Source organism: Castanea sativa, chromosome 1 (genome assembly GCF_040712315.1).
Source record: "Castanea sativa cultivar Marrone di Chiusa Pesio chromosome 1, ASM4071231v1".
Lineage (NCBI taxonomy): Eukaryota > Viridiplantae > Streptophyta > Magnoliopsida > Fagales > Fagaceae > Castanea > Castanea sativa.
The window spans coordinates 46,157,501-46,177,116 of NC_134013.1; the positions used below are offsets into that span (position 1 = coordinate 46,157,501).

The 19,616-nt window shown below is 35.3% G+C and overlaps 1 protein-coding gene and 1 long non-coding RNA gene across 2 annotated transcripts; one reads left to right on the forward strand and one right to left on the reverse strand.

The window, feature by feature from the left end:
* Positions 1 to 286: 286 nt before the first annotated feature.
* On the reverse strand, positions 287 to 1,663 carry LOC142628167 (putative inactive purple acid phosphatase 1). Its single transcript, XM_075802195.1, has 4 exons — positions 1,580 to 1,663; positions 878 to 1,083; positions 663 to 788; positions 287 to 437 (listed from the first exon to the last, which is right to left on the reverse strand). Exons 1-4 carry the CDS (start codon positions 1,661 to 1,663, stop codon positions 287 to 289), a joined length of 567 nt encoding a protein of 188 aa, XP_075658310.1.
* A 6,348-nt stretch (positions 1,664 to 8,011) lies between these two features.
* Positions 8,012 to 11,208, forward strand: LOC142621992 (uncharacterized). The gene is made up of 3 exons (XR_012841853.1): positions 8,012 to 8,309; positions 10,684 to 10,805; positions 10,881 to 11,208. It is a non-coding gene; the product is annotated as an uncharacterized LOC142621992 (long non-coding RNA).
* Positions 11,209 to 19,616: the final 8,408 nt, after the last annotated feature.

A 19,616-nucleotide genomic window follows, 5' to 3' on the forward strand; every position in this document is an offset into this window, starting at 1 on the left:
CAAAAATTTTAGACTGAAAACTTACGTTTTTGCAGCTCTTCTGGTGTCAAATTCCAACTGATGAAGGCTTCTATCAACTCTTTTACCTATCATCTTCACATCTGAATAGACTTTCTTCATTCTGATTTCTACGCATATGTTTAAGACAATACTCCTCACCACAAGTACTTCTTCTTCAGTTCCAAGAAAATCACCAATTTTGATTGTTTTGCAGGCTCTCCCTCCCCATTGGTTCCTCAAATGATCCTTCAACTGCATAATTGATACCAGATGAATAACCAATTACTCAATGTGCAAGAAAAATTAGCCATGGTTGCTTTTGCCTATCGACTGATGCCAAGCAATGCTCAATGAACTTGTATTGCTCGGTTCCTTCCCTCCAGTCATGTTCAATGTTAGCTATGCAGAAGTGGAACATGTCATAATCGGTGGAGTAACTGGAAAATGAAAATAATATTGTTTACACCAGTTTCTTGCACATCTAGAAATTAAGTCTATTGTAGGCCACATATGGGGAGATTGTACTGGTACAATATTGATAAAACATATAAATACATAGCTATAGGTGAATGCCAATCACTTAGCAATCTACTTTTTCATATAAAAACACAGACATATAGGTGAATGGAAAGCACAACAAGTTTGAAATGATATTCCTATACCAGAATTTGGCTCTGTTCTCAGCAGGGACATAAAACATGGTCTCCACTAACACGCCACATTCCCCCCCAGAGTCCATATTCCCACAGAATGATCCAGTCCCTGGCCAGTCATGCTCATGGTTACCACTGTAAGGATTGTTCACCAAGTGGCACATAAGACAAGGTACAAGACAAGTATAAGCTCAAATTTTATGAGTGATATATTAAGATGAAACCTTGCAATCATGTATGGCACGGTCGATGCAATTGGCTCAACCTGTGCTCTAAATTGGTCCCACTGTGAAATGTATCCATTTGCATAACAAATATCTCCAATGAAGAAAACTATATCAATGTTCTTTAAGTCTCTAATAAGCTCTCGAGTGGTGTTAAGAGAGCCACACTGGAAATTGTTATATTCGTTGGAACCATCAGCTTCATCCTGCAGAGGGAAAGGTTTAAGCAAAATTCCAGAAACTACATAAAAATTGCTCCTCTGCATAAAACTTGGCTCAAACCCCAATTTTTAGGAGTTCACACCTAAAATCAAAATCGTATGCAAGAATAAAGATACAACATACACTGCATTGGGCCACAACTCCTTCAGAAAACTAATATGTATAAATCGAGGATCACACCATCCCACTGTCCTTGCCGATGCATCTGCTCATATACAACAATAAGATGAGTTATGGACCAATGGGAGAGAACTCAAGAACAGGTTTTGGGTGATATTTCAACAATACTGAAAAGAAAAATGAACCATCATGCAATTCTTTTGCAAATGTGTCAACCTTCTGAACATAATCTGTCCCAATTCTAGGGATAATTTTTTTTTTTTTTTCATTTATGCTTGCTGGTGAGTCTTGATGTTTAGAGCGGCAACATTCCCAGATAGATTTTAAGAAAAAAAATTCAAACGTAAGAATTTTACATACCACTTGGTCGCCTCCTTTTGGACACCACTCTACAAAATCTCCTGCATCATTGATCCCATATCCACTTGTCCATGTCACAGTCATCTGAGTATCAATTCAAAACCATGTTATCTCCTTGAAATTGTAAGCTTCTTAATGTAAAAGCAGTAACCTAAGGTAACATTAGAATAAGTATCACATGTTATTAGTTCAAGGAAAAAAAAAAAGATTAGAAGAAGGTGCTAGAAAACTAGTGGAACAAAAGCTTCAAGGTAAATGAATAGCTTTAAAGTTAATACAAAATCACCAGCATTTCACTGTTTTTAAAATATGAAAAAAAAGAAAAAAACTTATAATTTGAAGTCAAGCATATCATCAAATGACAATCTTCTTCATTAAGATTATCAAAAATCTACCAAGCAATTAGCTTGTCATTTCTGTCCTAAGTCATGCTATGTAACACCTTTTCAACCAGACTAGTTCATATGCATTGGATCAGGTGCTTGAAGTATGTCTGAAAATCTCATTGTCTCCAACACTCTTTGTGCAGTATTTCCCCATTCTTTTTCAAAGCCCCACTGCCTAAACCTGTAAAGAAAATTGATTTATCAGATAACAAGTTTTCAGGATTTGTTAACGAAATTTAGTATCAAATTTACAACCTAAGCTCGAAATCCTGAAATGGAGTGTCCTTGGGAAGTTCTGATATAGGAACAGCTCAGCTACTAAGTGCCATTTGAAGCTTTAAAGGTGTATCAATGGTACTATTTATCATAAGATTCTGCAAATTTAAAATTACTTGCAGCATTTAAATTGTAAATGTTATAATGGCAAATTCAACAAGATTTACGGTGCAAAATTCATTAATGGAAATATAAAACTTATCTCAACATTGAGTGCAAATCTCATATCTTGATAGTATCTCCTGTAACTTCAATTAATAACACAGCATCCTAACTAAGCAACTAAGGCTACCCTAACCCCCACCCACCCACACTCAAACTGCAAACAAATATGCACTTGACTTAGCACCTAACTAAGACAAAGAATGTGATGTCTATTAGCCACAACCATTAACATGCTGGAGGCACCTTCCCTGCAAAGAGAGAAACACATATCAACTAAAAATTTTATAAATTTTCAAAGGAGCAATGTTGATATTGAAATACAACGATGAAAGAATTGCCTCACAATGTTGGGGTGTACTCAGCATAGCATTAGGAATGTTGAAATCTGCACTTTATGATTAAATGTCTCCAACATAATCTGTTTGTAAATTAGGTGAGCCAACTGGTGCATCTGATGCAGGTTGTTCCATGAATTCATGTGAGTTGTCACTGTCAACATGTTCACCTTGATGAATATGGATAGATGGACATGTGCGCCTTGTGTGTCCAACATCTCTATAGTTACTGCATCGCCTAACTTTCGCACTGCTATTACTTGTGCTACCATGGTCACCTTTAGTCTTTACAATAGCTGGGTCACGAACATTTCTTTTAATTCCAACTCTACTATGTATCCCTTCTCCATTTGCATTTATATTTGAATTGTAAAGTTCTTCCATGCAGCATTTCAACCTTCAATTCTTCAAAGCCTTCTTTTGTTCTTGAGCCAAAGAAACACATCTGACTACAACTAAAAGAAAATGCACTAAACCGTGCCATACTTATGACATCCGGAGAAATTTGGGATTCATGTTTGTCAGATAGGTCAGACTTTGCAGTTTTCAGCCATCTCTTCATTATACATGATGGTGGAATCTGTTTCAAATGTTCAGCCTTCATAATAGCAAATAAGTGCGCACAAGGATATCCATACGATTCAAATAGCAAACATGAGCACTTCATATGTTGATCTTTTGGATAATACACAACCTCCCATTTTGAGTCAGGACATTCATATTGAGTTAAGGTATAGGTACGATAACCTTCACTCTCTGTGCTATCAAGCACAATGAATGTTTGTTCATTCATTATTTCTTCCTGAGCCCTATTGAACATCTCCCTTGTCAATATATTAGTTGCATGCTTCTCAATTTTAACTAACTTACTAATCAGAATAGGTTCAGTATAATTTGAACTAAAATCTGCACCCATCTCATTGTGTCTAATACGTGTAAGTGCTCTATCAACTTGTTGGAACAACTAATAAAGCCTAGTCTTTCTATTCACGTATCTATTGAAGAATGCATTCATGGCTTCACAACGTTGTGTGCTCCTGCACCCGGAAAAGAAATGACCTCTTATGTAAGCTTCTGCCCATTTCTTTTTTTTAGCATACATTTCATGCAACCATTCATGGTTATGTAAATTGTGTTTGTTGACCATTTTCTTCCACATGTCTTCAAATTCATCTGGTGTAACATACCGTACCATATACGTGATAAAACTTTCATATGCTCCAGTATTGGGTAGATTTGCAAAAGCATTCCTATCAAGATGCCACACACATAAACGATGTCGAGACTCTAGAAAAACACTTTTAATAGCTGCACTCATTGCTTTGTCCCCATCAGTCACAACCGAAATAGGAGTCTTATTGTTCATTGCTACAAGCAAATTTTGCAACACCCAAATATATGTTTCAATGGTCTCATCAACCAACACTGCACAACCAAAAACTGTGGTCTACTGGTGGTGGTTGACTCCTACCAATATAACAAGAGGCTTTTTGTATACATTCGTCTTGTATGTTGTATCAAATGCTAGTACATCTCCAAAACATTCATAATCTAACCAACTTTGAGAATCTGTCCTTAACAGATTGGCCAAATGGCTTTCTTTGTCAATAGCGTACCAGTAAAAAAATGACGAGTCCATATCTGCCTTGGTTTGTAAATATGCCAAAGCACATTCAGCATCACCATCACGCATGTTAGAATTTCGATCTGCCACTACATGGTTGTAGAGGTCTTTTGGAGTGAACCTACATTCTCATATCCTCCAGCTTGTTGGATCAAATTGTCCATGATTTGATTTGATTTGATCCTAACATTATGCAGTGCTATAATGTAAGCCTTATCAGAATCCTTAATATGCCTGTGTGAACGGAGAAATTGAGTCTCTAATTGAGCGACTAAGTCGTGATTATGCTCCTTTTTAAACTCTCCTACCACCCATTCATTTGACCTTCAATCAAACCCAATACGAAAATCTGCCTTGCAACCAGTTCTAGTTATTGGCCTTGCCTCTCGCTTGCAATTTAAGTTATCCTCCTTTCTTGCTGTTCGAAATCCTTCTTTTGCACAAACCCATCTCCTAGAGGTAACAATGTTATTTTTGTTACGCTTTATCTCATTTTTGCGAATGCTAAAGCCAACCAACTTCGCATATGTGTTATAAAATTGTCCGCCATCATCTATGGAACTGAATCTCAAACCAATTATTTCTGCATCTGTCAAGTGATCTATTCCTTTCTCAAGAATAGTGATCCAGTGTTTTTGCACATTTTGTGTAGCATCACCACTGCCTTGTTGTCCCATGATACATTCATTATCTATAATATTATTAACATCCTCGCCAGCATCATCATTCAAATCAATGAACACAACCTTCCCACTATTCTCTGTATTATGATCCATGTGAATTGTGGACCAATATATTATTCCTAAAAATAGATATACACTTATGAATAAAAAATAAAAAAAGGGTAACACAATAAAGCTAACATAATGTTACAAGTAATGCCAACAATTATTAACAAACATTACATGTTAATAAGTCACTGATAATGTATACGTTTGGAATAACTTCAAGCAATTCACTTACACTATAGAGAGCACAAACCAGTAATTTGGACCTTTATCACTGAGAAATCATGGATGAAAAAATTGACACGAGGATTTAAAAAGATCCAAAACTTCTTAAGTTAATGATTAATTATCAAAAAATTTGAAGTCATTTAGATGTGAGAAATAGAAATCAGCATGACTGGACAATTTCATTTACAAAATGAGGAATCTGTACAAATTAGATAAGAAGAAAAAGACCACACGTTGGTACCTATGGTTAGTGACCATTAAAATGAAATAAGTACACATGTCAAGTATATCTGCACTGATAAGCATGTGGGAGGGAAACGAAGATAGTCAGAAAGAAACAAAACCATAAAACTCAAAAACTGAAAGTAAAGATTGATCCTCTATTATTGTTGTTTTGTGCCTTAGCCAATGCACAAACCCATCTCCCAAAAATTTCATAATGTGACTTGTAAACTATTATCTAATTAACCAAATTAACACAGTAAAATATTTGCATATTAACACAACAAATATTTGAATTAGATACAATATAAACATACAGTGTCGAAAAGAACTAGTTGCAATGGAACAAATAATTTTTTGAACAAGCTCACCTCCTTCAGAAGGTCTGCTTCTGACAAATGTGGAGACCACTGCAACAGCATCAAAAGATTAGACATAAAATGTTGTTTACCACGCAGGATTTTCGGTGTACCAGTTGATGAATTAAACTGATAATCCACCTGCAATCAACATGGTGGACTTCAAAGTAAGAGAAAGCTTAACAAAGAGAAGGTGAAAGAACAAACAGCACCATAACAGTCCACAAAACCAGGAACCACACAGTAATTGACACCTACCATGACTTTGTGATTTAATATTTATTCGCACAAAACAAGACTCTACCCAGGCTAATCATAGTGTATAACTTATGAGATGTTCACGCCACAATGCATGAATATAGATCATATTAACACATTTATTGCTCATACACTAACCAAATGATATTTACGAGTTCACATTTATTGATTTTTTAATGCAAATTAGCGAAAATACATGGAATGTCACTACTCACAATACAAGGACCCGGAAGTAGAGCAGTGAAACTCACCGTGTAGTACTATTCTGTCTTGGCCTGTTCGTGATAAAAATGGATACGAGAGGAGTCCAATGCTTTGAGTCAATATCCTGATTATGGAATAAACTAATATTAGGAAACAATAAGTTTGTACTGGCAATAACAAAAGTAACAAAATCAATATGAATAAATAGATTAAAAATTATTATTCTTTGATGTATAAAGGTTACTCTTAATATCTTTGTTCACATGTCAATGATATTTTACTCACCATAATTAAAAAACAACTGTCAAATGAGTAAAGCATCAAATTTATTGAAGTACACATGTAGAAAAGATGCAAGGGATCTAGAAGTCATAGAATCCTTGAATACGTGAAAAGCAGATGGACCCCCAGGCCAAATAAATTTCCAACTTCTTGAAAGTCAAATTTCCTGAGTAATTGAGAATAGAGAAGTATACTGTTTTGATGTGCTCAAGAATCTCCTGACTCTTTTTTCACCATCACTAACAATTTTTTTTCTTAGAAAAAAAAAGCAGGAAAAAAGGCAAGGATTTATCATCACATGTTGTACATGATTGATGAGGTCCATTAAGTTCCAACTTCTTACTCTCATTTTGAAATTTAATTGAATTCACATCAATCATTTTCATGAAAAACAATCTAGGGCAGGGGTGGACTCAAAATAGGATAAAAATTATGACCAGCTACTAACATCCAAGAATGTACTACAAGGTGATACCCATAACAAGCCCATGTATAAATTAAAATTCTTTATCTTCACTCCCATCCGACCCAAAATAAATAAATAAACAATAGATCAACACTATTTTTTACAAATTAACAAACTTACTTATAATTTAGGAAAAAAACTGACTACTGTCTAAATTTGCCTTACATAATGAACAGAGATCAATAAAAACATCAACCAACACTGCAACATAGATAATCATAGAATTTTCATGGTTTAAGTATATACAATCATCATAGTTTTCTCACCTGCTAGTGACCAAAAGGAGTAATAGAAGAAGTAAAACCTGCTGGGTTGTGTTCCTAGCAAACCTGCGAACCCAAAAGGGAACCAAAAATTAAAAACAATCAAGCAATAAAGGGACCAAACGGAAATTTTAAATATATATAATAAAAAATAAAAACCAGATGGAAAAAGGAATGAAAAAAAGGGATGTACCGAAATTTAGAGGCGATAAACTGCAGATTTTGCGAACAAAGAGAGATGCAAAGAGAGATAGAGGAAACTGTATCTTTTATCGTCGACATCGAATGGAAGAAGATATGCTGCTACCAAATTGAGAAAGCTGCGGAACAGACAAAACTTTAGAGCTCCGTGGGCTTGTGGGATTCTTAGAGCTCCGTGGGTTCGTGGGATTGATGGCTTGCGAAAATTTTGAAATACAACCGACGTTTCTTTCGCGGGAATTTCAATATAAAATTTTATTCTTTCTTTCAAGGGTCATTATTCTGTACCCCTCCAAAAAAAAGGGGTACGGTACCTCCTAAATCTAAACCCTTCATTTAGTATTGTTTTGATCTTAGCAGTTGATGTAAGTTTAATGGGTTTTGGCTACTGGTTAAACAGGTTTTATACATAAACAAAACAAAAAAAAAAACATTCATCAAACTTTTTTCCTCTCACGTTTGCTTCTCTACCTCTACTTGCTCTGTCTCCCGTTTGCCTCCCTAAACAGAACCCTCAAATCAGACAGCTAAAACCATACAAGGACCAGACAGCAGCACACCCACAACCTCAAATTGGCTGCGCTTCTTCTCATCCAATCCAACTCGTCGGCGCCGACTCTAGCTTCTTCTCTTCCAATCCATCCTCAAATCGGCGGCGCTCTCATATCCAATCCAACTCGGCGGCGCTTCAACTCTTCCCGTACGACTTGGCGGAACCACCCACAATCTTCAGGTTCTCTCTTTACATATGATTAACACTGATATGGGTTTATATTATTTCTCTAAACTTTGTGGGTTTATGCTATTATTGTTTTGTTTGAGTTTCGGTTCTTATATATTTGACAAATTAATCTTTACACCGAAGGGCTTGATAGTCCACCATTGATTGCCTGGATCACCACTGCCATGTGAAATGAAATTGTAATAAGGTTGCCGATGCTTTCACAAAGAAATCTCGGGTTGGGCTAAAACTTCAGGTTTGGGTTGAAGACTTACCTGGGGACATTATCCCCCTTGCTCTGTTTGATATTCATTAGTTTTCTTATGTTTTAATAAAAGCATCAATCTGTCTCACAGACTGGTTTCTCAAAAAAAAAAGAAAAGAAAAAATCTTTACACTTTTGAGTTTGGGATGTGAGACGTGAGAACCCTTATCCATAAGTTGGGATAAGATTAGATTTGGTTGGGAGTGTGGGGAGGACACGATACTATGAACCGATGGACTTAGGAGATTTTTTTTTTTTTAACCACCTTGGCAGTAAGAACACCAATTTTAGAGTTGGTTTGTGCTATATTAAAAAATTGAAGTGTCCTAAATACATACAGAAATTAAGAAGAAGAAGAAGCATCAGCAGTAGTTTTGAGGCTTTGAGGTGTTTGTTGAAATGAGTTTGTTCATATTGAGCTGCGTATGTATATAACAAGTGTCTGTCTATCTTTTGTGTCAGAAAAAATCTGGTCTTCGCTTTTTAATTTTTGGTTTTTTCCAATATTGGTCAGTGAATAAGTTAATGTATAGAGAGATTGAGGCTAAATAAAATTTCTCGTGTTGGAACTTTTTTTCATCAATTTCTGGTTTATTTTTTCCCCCGCTTTCTTCTTCTTCTTCTTCCATTTCTGTTTATATTTTTTATAAAATAATCTTGAGTTTGAATCTGGAAAATTCTACAAGAAGTATTTAACTTAGGAGTACAGTTATGTGTAAGTTCAAAATAGCTTAAATCTGTTTTTACTTGCTTGCCCATTTTGATAACAACATAATGATCACTGCATCTGACATCCCTGACTGCAAGGTTTACCCCTCTATGGACATGAATCCTAAGCAGACCCAAAAGGCTCTCTATCTCAGGGGGGGAAAATTTTTTTTTTGACAAAAAACCAGTAAAACACAAAAGAAATGAAAGGACTTGTTGCCTTATGTTATGGCTTTGAATATTGAATACCCTTTTACTTAGGCAGAGTGGAGAACTAGTTGACAAAATAGTTAGATACTATCAAAGCCTTACCCAATTGTGCATATTTATAACCAAAGAAAGAAGACCAAGAACCAAGTTCTAGGTTTGGCAAGTTGCAATATTTTATACTGTTCATAAATAGTGTAACAACCAGTGGGTTTTGGAAGTAATATTAATTTGATGGGTAAAAACCAGAATTACGCGCATAAAGGACTTTGGAATGACAGTGATTTGTATAATTTGATGACTGAATTTTTTGGAAAATGCTGCAACTTAGTAAATTTTATTTTTAATTGAAAGGGAGATTGAATTTTGTGAGCTGCCCTACCCTTGTTTATGTGAGTTGCCCTGTATGTTTTTAGATATCAATTTATGTTGTTTGATTGGTGAGGATGCTAAGATGCATATATATGAAAATGCTCTCAAAACATCCATGATTATTAATAGAAAATGAAACCCATCGCTATTAGCATTTTAAAACATCCATGATTATTAGTTTTATGGAGGGACAATGCTCTGTCATTATTCAGTGAGGCCCTTCATTAATTGGTTTTATCTGATTTTGAAGTAATAATAGTATTATTGAAGTATACCTTCTCTATTGAAATTATTTGAATTCAGCCACCTTATCGTGTCACTAGTAAAATTTCTGACTACTACTCCATCTAGTTGGTGTGCAAGAATCTGTAGAGTAACACTTCTTAGAAGCCTAAATGGTTTAGGAGAAGCAAATATTCCCTCCCATCTTCTGTCCAAGGTGAATGAAATCCTCACTAGTTCTCTGCTAATATAGAAGATGTTCTACACCTCAAATTGGACTCTCTAAATGTGGAAGAATTGCTTTTAAAGGCCTGTTGGGTGATGGTATCAAATAATTTGAGCTTGTTGTGGGAAGTGATTAATGTAGGTGGTTTGCTATTTTGCACATTGTAGATGTAAAATGTATAAATCTCTCTTTATAAAACATTTTGTTTTTTATTTTATTATATATATATATATATATATATATATATATATATATAAATATGTCCTGTCCTTTTAGCATTCCTTGATAATGTTTTTTTTTTTGTTTTTTTTGTTTTTTGTTTTTTGTGTGGATAAGTGCATTCCTTGATAATGGTTGATTCAATAACTTCTTTTTCGGCTGTATAGATTTGAAATCAGCACTGGGAAAGAAGTGAAAAGATGGGAAATCTACGCTTGCTCTGCCATTGACCACAATCCAGCGTGTTCATATCAGTAGGCTGGTTGAGAAATATGGAGACAATTATGAGGTAGGACACTATTTTAGATATTAACATTTTGTGAAATCAGCACTTTCCCTTGCTTAACCTTTATTTTTTGGGCAGAGGATGTTCATGGATTCAAAGCTAAATGCCATGCAGCATTCAGTTGCAACTCTAGAGAAACTTTGCAAAAGGTATAATATGTATGGAAATACGAGGAATCCCTTAATATGGACAAAAAAATTGAAAGGAATCCCTTAATACTTTCTAGTTGAGAATGGCTCCTTTTTTAGCAGCAATGTCTTTGGGATGCCTTGGAACTGTGCAATTTTGTTTTGCTGTCTCAGTTCGCTGTATGATGTTAACTTTGTTCAAAAGAGAAGAGAAAACAAAACAAAAATTATTCTACTGTAATATGGAACTTTGGTTAATCGATGATGTTTTTTCACTAGTTCATTTGGACTTGGATATGGTTTGGTTGTTCAGTTCCCATTCCTTGGGGGCTAATAAAGCCCTCTAAGATTATGTATTTGTCTTTGAACAACCATGGTTTTTGGTGTTGATCCTGCACACACACACACACACGCACACACACACGCACACACACATATGTATATATGAATGGTGGCATCGACCTTGGCCTGGCGTTGGAAGAGGAGGCAAATTATTGGCATGTGTGTGGATGATAGGCCTTCCAATCCATCTCAAGTTGGTCCGTCTTTCAATTGCATGGAAGACCAGCTCGATATATGGTAACTTTGCTAACCATGCTTAACTGATCTCAAAGGTTATGAGACAGTGGTATATGGTAACTTCACTAACCATACTAAACTGATCTTAAAGGTTATGAGACAATGGTATAGACGTATGGTAGAGTATAAATTGTGAAGTGAAACATTAAGAGTAGGGCAAATAATTTTGGTTAGTGCAACCAGGTATTTGAATTTGATTGGGGAATCAAATTCACAGCACTCAAAAGTATTGTACTTAAGTGTTACCCAATGATTTTTTTTCATTGATTAGTCATTTATATTTGTGCTCTTATATATATGCAGCAAGAGCAACTAATCCATCCAGGTCATGGTGCAAATGTCAATCTGACTTAACATGGCAGATTGAGTCTTCTATCTATAAACTATTTTAGTGAACAAAGAGTCTTAAATCTCTATTAGTCACGGCATTGTGTGTAAATTTGTAGCTTATTAACGTGGCCTTAATTGGCTCGTGCTGGACTAGCCTAAATGCTGGGGCTTGTCCTGAATTTGTGCTCACTGCTGCCGTGTTGGCTGCTGAATTATGCTGAGAAGCTATGTTTAAAACTGTTTTCTTCTACCATTTATGACTGTAAACCAATATAGATGTTAGACTGTATTCCATTTGGTTAAGCTGTACCATCACAAACAATTCCAATAAATAAAAACACATTATAACAAGTACACATGAAAGTTGTACATCTAATTTATTCCAAAACAAGCAATATACAAGTATCATATGTTCTTGAGAGAGAGAGGTAATATACAAGTATCATGGTTGGTGGTGGCTTTTGCTCATTTGGGGGTGGTTGGTGATGGCTTGCATTTTCACATATTTTGTCATTCCAAACACTTGAAAATGTTTTCTGTAAAATATTTTACTAATAAAATTTTTCACATAAAATATTTTACATTTGAAATTATTTTACATTGAAACAAACGGGACGTAAAACAACTTCATCAAGAAATACAAGAGATAGAGAGTATCTGAATTGCTTCTAAAACGCTTATACACACACACGCGCACACACACGCGCGCGCGCACACACACACAGATAGAAATTGAAGCAACTAAAAGAAGACAGTGCCATACTTAAACTGAGGAGTTAGTGATGGCTACTATCAGCCACCCATATGAATGAACAAAGTATAGAGATAAGAATTGACTTTTTAACAGCCAATTATGTTCAAATTACACGTTCCAATATTTTGTAGGAACAAATATCAAACGGCTTTAGAATGAAGAGTTTGTATAAATTTTGTGAAACCTTGAATGCAGAGAGAGAGAGAGAGAGAGAGAGAGAGAGAGAGAGAGAGAGAGAGAGAGAGAGAGAGAGAGAGATCAGTGCTTTGTGGCATTGATAAGTCTTCAACAACGAAAACATTTCATTGCTATTAGGGCTCTCTTAGACTTAGTTAGTAGAAGCTCTACAGACTCAAATGAGGCTCACACTTATCATTATGGTCGAAATGCTAAACTCTCAAGGACAAAATTATTTTGATAAATTTTTTAAAAAAGACTGGGTTGTTTGTTTTTGGTAAAATTTGTCAATTGTGCTTAATTGTTTTTAGCTTTTCTATTGGTAATTTTTGTTATTGTGGAAATTTTTTAGGATGTTTATTTTGTTTTAGATGGGTCTAAATGTAATAATAATTTTATGAAACAAAATTGCATAGACACTTTAGTTGGGGTGGTTATACCCGTGTCGAACAATCATTTGGGACACTTCTGTGCACGTGGATCTAATGAAAATGCCTAAAAAACATAAAACCTGGTGTAGCAGCCTTGATTGATGACTATTTCATATAGGATCTGTAGTTTCAATTCAAGCGATTACTGAAAATTTTAAAATTGTCAACAATCTTTGGATTAGATTTTTTTGCAAATCTTGCTAATTGTGTAGTCACCCTATTTCCAACCTTAGACACCACAATAAACACACAACTATGAGAAAAGAACTGTCACATGTGATGTTAGAACTGCACAATGTGAGGATCGAACTGTCTACCGTGAGAAAAAAGTAAGGAAACTACCCAATGTGACAAAAGAACTGTCACATGTGATGTTGAAACCGCACAATGTGAGAATGAAACTGTCAAATGTGAGAAAAAAAAAGTAAGGGAACCGCACAATGTGAGAAAAGAATTGTCATATGTGATTTTGGAACTGCACAATGTGAGGATTGAACCATCAAATGTGAAAAAAAAGTAAGGGAACCACCAAATACGAGAAAAGAATTGTCACATGTGATGTTGGAACTGCACAATGTGATTGAACCGTCAAATGTGAGAAAAAAGTAAGGGAACTACCCAATGTGAGAAAAGAACTGTCACATGTGATGTTGAAACCACACAATGTGAGGATGAAACCGTCAAATGTGAGAAAAAAAGTAAGGGAACTGCACAATGTGAGAAAAGAACTGTCACATGTGATGTTGGAACTGCACAATGTGAGGATGAAACCGTCAAATGTGAGAAAAAAAGTAAGGAAAGCACCAAATGTGAGAAAAGAGCTGTCACATGTGATATTGAAACTGCACAATGTGAGGATGGAACCTTCAAATGTGAGAAAAAAGTAAGAAAACCACCCAATGTGACAAAAGAACTGTCATATGTGATGTTAGAACCACACAATGTGAGAATGAAACCGTCAAATGTGAGAAAAAAAAAGTAAGGGAACCGCACAATGTGAGAAAAGAATTGTCACATGTGATGTTGGAACTGCACAATGTGAGGATGAAAATATCAAATGTGAGAAAAAAGTAAGGGAACCACCAAATATAAGAAAAGAACTGTCACATGTGATGTTGGAACTACACAATGTGAGGATGAAACCGTCAAATGTGAGAAAAAAATAAGGGAACCACCCAATGTAACAAAAGAACTGTCACATGTGATATTGGAACCGCACAATATGAGGACGAGATCGTCAAATGTGAGAAAAAAAAGTAAGGGAGCTGCACAATGTGAGAAAAGAACTGTCACATGTGATGTTGGAACTGCACAATATGAGAATGGAATAGTTAAATGTGAGAAAAAAAAAGGGAATTACCAAAAAGAATTGTCACATGTGATGTTGGAACTGCACAATTTGAGGATGAAACCGTCAAATGTGAGAAAAAAGTAAGGGAACCACCAAATGTGAGAAAAGAACTGCCACATGTGATGTTGAAACTGCACAATGTGAGGATAGAACCGTCAAGTATGAGAAAAAAATAAGGGAACCACCCAATGTGACAAAAGAACTGTCACGTGTGATGTTGGAACCGCATAATGTGAGGATGAAACCGTCAAATGTGAGAAAAAAAAGTAAGGGAACTGCGCAATGTGAGAAAAGAATTGTCACATGTGATGTTAGAACTGCACAATGTGAGGATGAAACCATCAAATGTGAGAAAAAAGTAAGGGAACCACAAAATATGAGAAAATAACTGTCACATGTGATGTTAGAACTACACAATGTGAGGATGAACCATCAAATGTGACAAAAAAAGTAAAGGAACCACCCAATGTGACAAAAGAACTGTTACATGTGATGTTGGAACCGCACAATGTAAGGATGGAATCGTCAAATGTGAGAAAAAAGTAAGGGAATTGCATAATGTAAGAAAAGAACTGTCACATGTGATGTTGAAACTGTACAATGTAAGGATAGAACCATCAAATATGAGAAAAAAGTAAGGGAACCACCAAATATGAGAAAAGAACTATCACATGTGATGTTGGAACTGCACAATGTGAGGATGGAACCGTCAAATGTGAGTAAAAAGTAACCTGGTATAGCAAGATATCTACTAGTGGGTATCGTACCCCCCTTTTTTTGGGGGGGGGGGGGAGGTACCGTAGAATTACCCCTAAATAATTAAGTACATTAATTGAAGTATTTTCATCCATTTGCATAACTTGTTTTAAAACTATTAGTTCTGGAAGTAAATCTCAGCCATCAATATCATAATAAACATCATGTTTGAGAAAACTTTCGAGATTAAGACAATATTAATTTATTCAAACTATTACCATCTAGTGCTTTTAGTTTTTCAAAATTAAATAAAAAAACCAAAAATATCTTCATATATTTGAAAATTTTCAAACCTACTTTCAATTGATGAAATAGCTTGATCTACTTTATATAAAAAATAATTATCTCTAAAAGATTCTTCAGCAGATTGTGTTATCTCATCATTGACATTCTCATCAAATTGTTTCTTTCTACGATTTATACGTTTTTCACGATATATAGGCTCTATTTCCATTTTGGTTGCAATCTCTTTAGATGGAAATCATAGCAGATGTAAATCCATCTTCTCTATATATATATTTTAAAAGATATGAAACCCTTTAGTTGATCTATGGCAACATCAATATGCATGTCTTTTGATTGTAAATTTTTACTAACAAAATTAACGGCAAATAATATATCATACCAAATAGTCATGCCTAACAAGAATTCAAAACTTTCAAGCTCATATGTTGCCAAAAAATCAGCTTCACCTTTTGTTTTAGGATATTCACTCGTTTTTGCTAATTGTGACAAAGCATCTCTTATTTCTAAAGCTTGAAATTTTATTGCTTTTACACTTTCAATCTAACTTTCCCAATGTGTTTGTGACAATGGTTTAAGAGTTAAACTTGACACATTATCTTGTAAAATTTTCCATTGCTTTGTGGAAGAAGAAAACAATGTATGTATACGTTGTATTACTCCAAAAAAAAAAAAGATATTGCTTTAGGACAAGAATTGGCCACATCGCATAGCACAAGGTTAAGATTATGACAACCACATGGTGTGCAAAATGCTTTAGGGTTTATATCAATAATTCTTTTTTTGTACCCCTTGTTTTTTTCCTTTCATATTAGACCCATTGTCATATCCTTGTCCACATACATCATTAATATCAAGTTCAAGACTTTTCATTACACTTATAATTTCATTAAAAATACATTTTCTAGAAGTATCATCCACTTTTAAAAATTCTATAAAATGCTCATCTATTTTTATTGGACTAGTTGAAATATCCACACATCGTGGTACTAGAGTAATTTGTTCTTGATGACTTACATTAGGAGTACAATCAAGTATAATTGAAAAATATTTTGTTTCCTTAATCTTTTTAATAATTTTACCTTTAATTTCATTTGCTAACAATTGTATCAATTCATTTTGCATATTATGTCCAAGATAATTATTATGAATTGCACCATGTTGAATACATCGAACATGTTCTTGCATTACTGGATCAAATTCTGCAATCATTTCAATTAGACTTAATTTTTTTTTTCTTGATAGATCTTTTCATTTTTTCCTCGAAAGGCCAAATTATTTTTTCCAAGATTTTTTACTACATCAATAATTCTTAACAATACTTTTTTCCAATGATCTTTCTCTTTGTTAACTTGTACTTGGGAATTTTTATCAATTGTTTTATTTTTCAATAATCTCATTTCTAAATCAATCCAAGCATTCATGTTAGTAACATGCTCTTTGCTTGTTTCATGATTTTTAATCTTATAGCTAATATTTCTCCAATCATTAGGAAGTTGATTTGTACCACTACCATGTGTTATTGAATTAAAAAACTTGCAACAAATCTTTTTGTTGAATACACTAGCCATTTTCTATCAAATAAGTACTAGCATTTGTCCACCTATGAGACTGAGCTCCTAGCTTTAGCAACTATTGTCAAAAGGTGGAGACCATATTTAGTGGGCAGACCCTTCATTGTGAAGACTGACCATTAGAGCTTAAAATTTCTGTTGGAGCAAAGATTTGCCACACCAGCTAAGTAAAAATGGCTATCTAAGCTCTTGGGATAAGCTTTTGTGGTTGAATACAAAAAAGGGTGTGGACAACAGGGTGGCTAATGCATTTTCTAGGAAGTTTGACCTTGTTCTTGAGGACTTGTAGCTGCCTCTTTAGCAGAAAATAAGTTGTTTGTTCCTTCTCTCAATTCCTGATGCCACATGGTTAGTTGTTCTCAAGGATAGCTACTCTCAAGATCCTTCTATTCAACAACTTCTTTTTTCAATTCAATCTAGTGCTCCTCCCAGAGGTTTTACCTTTCAGAATGATTTGATTTTCTACAAAGGCAGATTCTTCTTAGGACCCTTGTGCCCCTTAAAGTCATAGGTTTTGTAGTTGGTTCATAATAATCCTGTAGCAGGCCATTATGGTTTTTTAAAGTCCTTTCAAAGAGCTAAGAGAGAGTTCTATTGGCATGGCATGAAGACTGATTTGATGAATTTTATTATGGATTGTGATGTTAGTCAGAGAATCAAGTTTGAGACATCTGCTCCAGCTGGTTTGCTGCAACCATTAGCCATTTCTACTACTCCTTAGGTTGATGTGAGCTTAGATTTTGTTGAAGGACTTCCTAAGTCTTAAGAGTTTGAGGTGATCCTAGTTGTGGTGGACAAGTTAACCAAGTATGCCCATTTTGTGCCTTTGTCTCACCCTTACACTGCTGCTAAGGTCGTGCCTTATACCTCCTGTACATATTCAAACTCCATGGCATGCCTACCTCTATTGTGAGTGATCGAGATGCAACTTTCACTTCATTATTTTGGTCTGAATTGTTCAGATTGCAAGGTACAGTGTTGGCTATGTCTACAGCTTATCATCCTTAGTCAGATGGCCAAACTGAGGTTGTTAACAAAAGCTTGGAGCAGTACCTTAGAGCTTTTACTAGTGACAGACCAACTAAATGGGCTGAATGGTTGCCACTTGCAGAGTTTTGGTTCAATTCTAACTTCCATACTAGCCTCAAGTTGTCACCATTTGAAGCATTGTATGGCTTTCCTCCTCCAAAGTTGTAGAGTTACAATCCTAGCACAACCAGGGTAGATGCCTTGGATTATATTTTGAGCCAAAGGGAGGAAGTTTTTTCTATTCTTAAGGGCCATCCTCATGTTGCTCAAGAGAGGATGAAGTCTCAAGTTGATAAGCATAAGCAAGATCGATCATTTGTGGTGGGTGATTGGGTTTACTTGAGGCTATAGTCCTATAGACTAAAAAATTTGGCTTCTAAAGGGAAGTGGAAGTTGTCTCCAAGGTATTTTGGTCCTTTCAGGGTGATACAAGAAGTTGGGTTTGTGTCTTACAAGTTGGATTTACCTCCTGAGTTTAAAATTCATTCTGTTTTCCATGTTTCTTCTTTGAAGTTGAAGCTAGGTCAACATGTCACACCTTTGCCAACTTTGCCACCTGGAGATGATGAAGGGCAGGTTGCCATTGAGCCCATTGTTGTGCTGCAGACTAGGACCAATACCTTAAGGACTCGGGTTGTCACTGAAGTTCTGTTGCAGTGGCTAGGATATGCTCCTGAAGATGCCATTTGGGAGTCTTTGCATTGCCTGCATTCCAGGTTTCCTCACCTTGTAGGTAAGGTGTTTTAAATGGGGAAGGATATGTTAGGCACCTTTATTCTTGTATTGTATATGGACTATTGTATTGTGTGAGGTGAAGGGATCCGCTAGATTACTTGCACTATCAATCTTTGCTACTACTACATCTCCTCGAGCAACAATGTCTCGAATAATGTGGTACTTTCTTTCAATGTGCTTTCCTTTCTTATGATTCCTTGGATCTTTGGATTGTGCAACCGCTCCACTATTTTCGCAAAACAATGTGATGGAAACTTGCTCCATTCTCACAACACCAAGATAAAAAAGTAATTTCTTGAGCCAAACAACTTCCTTTGCTGCTTCACAAGCAACAATATAGTCAACTTCCATGGTGGAGTCCGTAATACAAGATTACTTAACACTCCTCCAACTTATGGCTCCACCTCCCAAGGTGAACACACAACCTGAAGTGGACTTTCTGAAATCAAGATTTGATTGAAAATTTGAATCTGTATAGCCAATGGGAATAAAATCTTTACTATGGTAAACAAGCATATAATTTCTCGTTCTCCATAGATACTTGAGAATATGCTTTAAAGCTTACCAATGTTTTGGTCATAGAATTGATTGATATCGGCTGACCATGCCAACTAAATAACAGATATCCGACCCAGTACATAGCATGGCATACATGAGACTTCCCACTACAAAAGCATAAGGAATTTGTCTCATCATATTTTCTTCCTCAAGAGTCTTAGGCCTTTGG